The sequence below is a fragment of the Camelus ferus genome, unplaced genomic scaffold, assembly GCF_009834535.1.
Source record: "Camelus ferus isolate YT-003-E unplaced genomic scaffold, BCGSAC_Cfer_1.0 contig3083, whole genome shotgun sequence".
NCBI lineage: Eukaryota > Metazoa > Chordata > Mammalia > Artiodactyla > Camelidae > Camelus > Camelus ferus.
Window position 1 is genome coordinate 5,696 of NW_022588485.1, and position 8,199 is coordinate 13,894.

The following is an 8,199-nucleotide window of genomic DNA, read 5'->3' on the forward strand; positions in this document are numbered from 1 at the left end:
ATTAAATTTTTCTCCTGTTAATTCATCCTATGTCAATTTAACTATTAGACTGAACCAAAGAAGCTAGAAGGGAATGGAGAAGTTTTCCACCCTCCCAATATACATATGCATGCACATCCCAGAGTACAGCCAAACTATACAAGAAAGATTTGTAAATTGTGAAGAGCAGGAATACATTTCTTGAGTTGACTTAAGTTGAACACTGACCTTGAATCCCCATTCTACGGGTCTCAGATCCTAAATGCTACAGAGACAACTATAAGATGTGTATATATCCAAATGTGTATTAAACATGGTCCACAAGTGAATAAATGTTAGTGTATGTACCTGTTCTTGAGAATAAAATGTAAATTTTTTGAAACCAGAAGAAGTGTATTTTTCATAATGTTTGCAAACTATATACTGGAATCATTTTGTGTTTTTGATTTTCTTTTAATGCTTTCAAAATTAAACCAATTTCTTAATCAATTCATTTGATTATATTTCAATTTATCTGTAATGAACATTCATCTTTGACTTTACATTCCTGAGGTTTTGGGGTGTTTAGTAGCCATGTATTTAAACAAATGCTTTTAAATACTCGAAATTTGTGATTTTAAATAGGAAATTTTAAAGTCTGAATAACTGTCACCTATAATATGTATACTTCTGAATCAGAATGTTACTTACAGCTCAGCAAAATTCTTCCAGTCATCTTCACTGATGGATGGCCTTGTGTGACTGAGTGCTGTCATTAAATGTGCCTGATGAATAGCTAGACTGGTTCTCAGTGGTGCTGGTTGGGTAGGGGCATCATCCTCCTTAAATAAAAGGAGAAAAAGTTAACTTCGAGATACAACGAAAAACGGAATCCAAGTGACATTTCTTGTCTGTTTTTTTTTTTTTAGGAGACTGCTCATTTATACATTGATTTCTCATAAGATTAATAAAAATTGTTAGCACATAACCATTTAAATGATCAATATTTTCAGTCCCTTGTTTATAAATATAGCTCATTTAGAAATAAAATAATACATATCGAAGAGAAAAACAACTTAAAAAAAAAAAAGGAAAGCAGGTTTTAAAAAATTTTACAAGTGTAACGAGGAGGGAAAAGCCATACTCCACTTTGGCTCCGGTATCTGCCTTTGATAATACTGATCTCTGCCCTCAGTTGATCTCTTTGTTCCTGGGTGAGTTCTTGATAACCCTCTTGTGAAGCTGCTCTGAACACTGGTGGTCGTGAGGACAACTGATCTTTCCCATGATCTCCAGGAAAATCCTGAGTCATGGAACTTGGTGCTGACAGGCATTGCGAGCTCTGCAGGGTTAAGTATAATAATGAGAGGAGGAAGGGAGGGGAAAAGAGCAGGAGAGAAAAAAATTATGTATCAAAGATAAAATTAGAAACAAAAGTTACAGTATCTTGACATGGGTAAGCTTACATTTTAATTAACTGAAATTAAGCAAGTTTAAAATATGTTCACATTCCATAAAGGTTCATCTATATCTATATTGTTGAACAACCACAGAGTGAAAACTGCCATAATGCAAGGTTTGTTAAAGTTTTGCTATTAAACCCACCACAATAATGCCCTAGTGAGAGGTCCCAAATGAGTCTTATTCTCAGTTTTCAGGAAACAGTTATACTAAAGTTTGGGACACTTCTATATATAAGTATGAAATAGAAAACAAAGACTGGAATTAAATAGCTTACTATTCTTGAGAATAAAAATGGGTTAGTTTTATTTTTTTAAACCTATATATATATTTTTATATTTTCTAAATAAAGGAAATTTACCAAAATATAACTAAATATATGTAAAAATGTTATGTTTACCAATAAAGCAACAGTGAACCACTGTTAATTTTTGGGATGTGTTGAATGCTATTTTAACTTAGAAAAATAATGATATCGCCCACATTTAATCTGAACATTTTCCTTGTTGAAACATCACTACTAACATTTTCACTGTGCTTACACTTTCCACTAGCAGTATTACAAATAGGTAACATTTTTTTGTCAAAATTTGTACCAAATTTATCATTATACTCAACTGTTTTACAATAACAGAATTTGAGTCTGACATAAAATGGATCTGCTACTAAAGATGCTTTAAAACCAAATGAAAGGAGATAAACCTGAAAAAAGCAAAGGGGAATCACAAGCACTGGATTTTTGGCGCCCCCGTGCTGCCAGCTCTCACATTTCTTAACAGGGAATGAAAATGACTAATTAGTGTAAGAAAAGACTATTTTACTAAAGAACCAACCAAGCAGAAAGATTACGTGGGGCTGGTTAGGATAGAAATTATACCCACATACGGCTTTCTATTTCAGAAGTGTACAATGACGTGTTACACAAGGTACCAAATCAGACGAGGTTCCATTTCCAAGTTCTGATTCATAAGAGCTTCCAAAGTAGAGCCGGTACACGTTGAATTTTGATTCATCTGGCAGCATCTCAGACACCTCTAGAGAAACAAGGGACTGCTCTAGGCCACTTTCTCCATCTCCAGCTGAATCGTCAGAGCCACTGCTATGGTTAATAAAAACCATTGAAGATAGACTTAGGTCACTATCAGAGCTGGAACCTCCATCCTAAAACACACAAAAGGACAACCAGTTGTAAAGCTCTACAGAAGCCATAACTCAGCAATAGACCACGCAGACAGCATCCCAATAGACCAGTACAAGGAAGCTTGAGGCATTTTTCACAAAAGCTCGTATCGATTCAATAATGGTTCTGAAGCACATCATAAAATTTTAATTATTAAAATAAGGAAAGGCAAGATGAATGTGTAGATAATTTGCCAACCATCTTCCCCAAAGTAACAAACTGAGGACTCAGACCTCTGGATTTTATTTTCATGTCTCTGTCTTCTAATTCTTACTTTTCTACTCTGAAATAATATAGTACTCCATAACATGGTTGATTTAACATTATAATGTGCTTTACAAATAACACATTTTCTGCTAATGAACAGGGGAGAAAAAACTCCAATGGCTTGCCAAAACAAATAGCAAAAATTCGGCAGTATCTGAATTTAGCCCCTGCAACAGTCTCCAAAAAATTGTAGGGGAGAAGAGTATACAGGAAAAACTTCCTAGAAAATAGATAAAGTCCACAATGTAGCAGAGTTCAAATTATTTGCTGCAAAAATTAAAATATTATCCTTAGAGGAAAGGCTGATTCTAGGGCTGAGTACAGACACAGTACAAGATAAACTGAGAACATCTAGCTGAATAGGGAAGTAAGTAACTGATCAAAGAATGACAAGGCCATACCAAAAGGGCACAGAAGCCATCTTAAAATTGGCTCCTATTGGCCAGATCTGGAACACTTTTAGCTTCAAAATAACTTTGCTGATTGAAAAAAAATTAAAGTACAAACAAATTTAAAACCTCAATATAATTCATGATACCCCAATTTAAATAATACCCTTCCACAAGCCAGCGTATTTTGCCAATAGTATGGTGATGTTAAAGAAACACGACACCAACTCTTCATGTAATTAATTACAAATTCTCTGCAAAACCAATATTCCAACTGTAGTACATTCAACTTAAGGTGAATTTCTATACAGTTTTATGAACATTGTCTAAAAAAATTTTTTTAAGGGTGAAATTTTGACATTGAACTGCTCCTATCACTCATAAGACACCATAGTAACGCTTTCCTCACATAACTTACTTGGAGTCCACAGGACAGCAGCCTTCCATGTAACGCCTCTAACTGGGCATTGTAAAGTAAAGCTTTCAGATCAGCTCCCGTGAAGGAGTCAGTTGCTGATGCCACGTGCTGAAGGTCCACATCATCTGCCAGAGGTAGAGAGTCACTGAGCACGTTTAAAATTTCAAGACGTGACACCTGAAGGGAGAAAAGCTAATTGATTTAACAAATAAACACAAAATTAAATATTATTTTAAGTATATCTTAACGATTTTTAAAAAATATTAACATATATATCTAATAAGCTTTACAGGAAAGTTGAGGAATGTACCAACTAGTCTACATCTATCCTCCTTGGAACTTTCTCCCTAACAGAAGGAACGTGGAAAGGAAAGTATTCAGTGTACATCATTTCTTATTCAGACAGTGCTAACTCGCTAGATTTGGGCACATCAGCCAAGAAAGTGTTTCAAAAGGAAAATTAAATAATAGCTACTTATGATACACATTTTATACCTTTGACTATTCATTTGTCTATTTCTTCTGTCATTCATTCCTTTCTGAATTTGGGAACAAGAGCTGGAACAACATAGGACTAGAAACAGTTAAAAGTCGCATCTCTACATAACCTGCATAGACAATGCTTCCTAGTCATATGCTTGGTTCTGTATCGGTCTTTTGTCAGGATGATGAGGTGTGTGATCTTTGAACACAGGGAATGTGGACATGCAATACTTTGGGTTTCCTTCTCTTTTTTTCCAATTAGCCACCACTGAAAGATGCCAGTTCTTAGACTTGCATGGAATGACTGGGCCAAAGAGGTTTCGTATCTAATTCAGAATCTTTTTATGTTGTGAGAAAAAGTGACTAAGGTCTTTGCCTAAAGCTGGTCTTCTAAGCACAATTGCTATTACCTAACAGAAGTAACGTTCACAAGGAGAGTTTAGCATTTGTTGGGTTTCTGGACTCTGAATATGAAACTGTCACCTGATCAGGAGGAGGACAATATACACATTTATCTAGTCGGCCAGGCCTGAGCAGGGCAGGGTCAATCAAGTCAGGGCGACTAGTGGCAGCCAATACGTAAACACCTGGGGGGACAAAAATAAAAATTTTCTAATAAATCCTGGTGAAATTTTGTTATAAGAAGATATTTCTGTATCTACAGTCATTACCCTGTAAGCCTTCTACTCCATCCAACTGAGTCAGCAACTGGTTAACTACGCGATCTGTAACTCCTGTATTATCGTGGCCTCGTCGAGGGGCAATGGATTCAAATTCATCAAAGAAGAGAATGCAGGGCTTTGCAGCCTGCGCTCTGGGAAAGCAAACAATATTTCATATTTGAATAGGGGTTCAGAGTTTGCAAAGTAATTTCACATACCTATATATATCTGTATACACATATATATTTATGTATTTAATTCTTCACAAAAAACCCTTAAGGAAGGCAAAGCATATGTAATTGTCCTTGTTTTCAGTAAACTGAGTCTTGGAGAGATCAGGGAACACTCATGCCTTCTGGACAGCGACTAAAATGAAAAACAGCCTTATTCAGTAAGTGAAATGCTTCTTTGATTCTTATTGCAACTAAACTTTTAATCATATGCTTACTGGTCACCTGTACTTCTTTTGTGCAATGTCTCCTCATGGCTTTTGTTCATTTAAAATTGGCAAGCTCAACATTTTCATATTGTTTTATAAGGGCTCTCTATATTTCAGTTACCTACATTTTTTTCTTACATACATTTTTTCTAACTTGAACTCCAACTTTTTATTAATTAATTTTGTTTTAATTAAAAAGAAGAGAACATAAGTTCTATCTCTGGTAACAGGATGGACTAAATGTCTGGAGAATGACCCCTAATACAAAACAAAATGTCACATTGATTGAAAAAAAAACCCCCAACATATCTTACTAACTGTATGGCAAATAAGATAAATCTGAGGCCAAACAGACTGGAATTACCCGTTCCTTGAACGTCTGGCAAAACTCTCTTAGGAAACCGGCTGGGTCTGATGTTTGACTTGTGCAAGGATTTTTAACGAAAGACTCATTTTCTTCCTATGGTTATGGGACTTTTCAGATTTTGTTTCTTCTTTTGCTCGATTTTGATCAAATATATTTTATCTATGTCACCCAAGTTTGAAATGCATTGGCATTAAGTGTAATATTTAATAATAGATCCTTATTATCTTTCACATTTCTGGTATATCTATAGTCATCCCTTTTATCCTTATTATTGTTTATTCAACCTTCCTTTCTTCTTCCTGATCAGTCCTGCTGATCAAGTTTACAAAAAAATTTGGGTTTGTGAACTTCTCTACTGAATTGTTTTCTATTTCACTAATTTTCATTATCTTTATTATTTCCCTTTTAATTTTTTTTTCATTTATATCTGTATTTTCTTAATTTCATGAGATGGATACCTAGTGATTAACTTTTGATCTGTTTTCTAAGAATTAAAAAATTCTTAGAAAAAAAAATTTTTCTTGGAATAAGTATAATTCTTTCTCCCTTGAAATAAGTTTTACAGCATCCACAATTTTAATAAACAGATTTTTATTATTATTCAGTGCCAATTATTTTCCATTATGATCCCTTCCTTCACCTATGATTAATTTAGAAGAGTTTTTTAAATATTTAAATGTATGGGGGGGGTTAGCCTTTCTTGAGAAATTTAACTTAACTGTTTTCAGAGAATGGAGGGTATATGATATTGTTTCTTCGAAACTGCAACTGCTATGTATGGCATGACATATAGCCAATTTTCAAAAATGTTCCAGGTGTGCTTGAAAAGAATGTGTATTCTCTAGTTGTTGGGTACATGTTCCAATCATGCTTACATCAACCTTGCTGATTATGTTGTTTAAATAGTCTAAGTTTTTACTTTTTTTTTAAACTGAATTTTTATTTATTTATTTTTCTAATTATTGAAAACTGTGTTAAAAAATCTATGAAGGTGGATTTCTCAATTTCTCCAGTTCCATAAATATCTGCCTTAAATATTTTGAAGCTACAGTATTAGATACATATAATTTTAGAACTGTAATATCTTCCTGGTAAATTGAACCTTTTGTCAATACATGGTTGACATTCTCTGTAGTAATGCTTTCTTGGTAATGTTCTAGTTCTTAAATTGGGTGGTGGAAATACAAGTTCAATTTATTATTCTTTAAAATATATATGTACATTATATATATTCTAACTCCGTGTTTTTTAATAAAATTTTAGAATAGAACAAAGTAGCTTTTTCATTTAGGAGCTCCCTATAATCCCATCACACTTAAATATTATTTTCATTCTTAAGCTTCTGTATTCATATGTATTTTTGTATAAATGCAGTAATAATTATACTCTATTTTAACCAAGTTGGCCACATGGAATCTTAATTTATAAAAGAGATAAACTGGGTAACTATGCTTCATATGGTTTGAGATTCCTCTGAATAACCACTTATGATTACACTTGCAGCATTTCAGGAATATTCCTTTTTTTTAATTTTTTTTTTTGGGGGGGAGGTGATTAGGTTTATTTACATATTTTTTTTGTTAATGAAGGTACTGGGGATTGAACCCAGGACCTTGTGCATGCTAAGCCACACTCTACCCCTGAGCTATACCCTCCCCAGGAATATTTCTAATGTAAATGTAGAGCCAAATAACTTCCAAAACTTAGTATCAAAAATGTTTTATATTTAAGTGGTATTTGGTGAAAAAGTAAATCTTTTTTCCCTAGCTTATTAATAATCCACATAAATCATAGGTTTCAAACATCAATTTTCAAAAAAGTAAGTGAAGAACAAAAAGCATTGACTGATCAATAAACACACAGTCCAGTTACTTAAAAAACATTCATAGGGAACCAACCTAATAAAAATATCCCGAACAGCTTGTTCACTTGCTCCAATATATTTGCTGAGTAACTCTGGCCCCTGTTAGGGAAAATAAAATTAAATTAGAATGAAAATTATCTAAAAACAAATATAATTTTTGTGCATGACTAAGTCTTAATGCAATAATGGAAAAATTTTAATATAACTAAATGGATTTCTGTCAAATACATGTAAAAAATTAATATGGCTGGAATTAACGTCATACCACAAGTTCTATACTTGGTGTATCCTCTGCGTAGAACACTTGTCCCCAGATAGTCTCATGGCTCGTTGCTTCATTTCTTTTAGATTTCTGACGGGACCCCACATCCTCAGAAAGCCCTTGCCTGACAGCCCTGTGTGTGAGCCACTTGGTTACTCTGCACCTCCCTCTCCTGCTGTCCTCCTGCACAGCACCGGCCACCACCTGACAGTACAGTATATACTCCATGTGTCTACCTGCTTACTGTCGCCCTCCACTAGTAGAATACAAGCTCTGAAAAGGCAGCTTTGATCAATAGTCAATTGCCAGGGCCAACAACAGCACCTGCCACATCATAAGCACTGAACAATTATTTGTTTAGTAAACTAATGAATGCTTTGAAAAAGGAAAATGTTCTGTCTATCTCTGGAGACTCCAGAAAATATGTAATAAGACATGAATTACTTTAA

At 34.1% G+C, this 8,199-nt stretch overlaps 1 protein-coding gene across 1 annotated transcript; it reads right to left on the reverse strand.

The window, feature by feature from the left end:
• Positions 1–616: 616 nt before the first annotated feature.
• Positions 617–7,587, reverse strand: LOC116662539 (peroxisome biogenesis factor 1-like; the record flags this gene model as incomplete). Its single annotated transcript, XM_032476232.1, has 7 exons — positions 617–800; positions 1,103–1,300; positions 2,350–2,580; positions 3,674–3,850; positions 4,640–4,743; positions 4,828–4,970; positions 7,523–7,587. Coding segments are annotated over 7 exons (1,053 nt in total), but the record flags the coding sequence as incomplete, so codon positions are not given.
• Between the last annotated feature and the right edge of the window lie 612 nt (positions 7,588–8,199).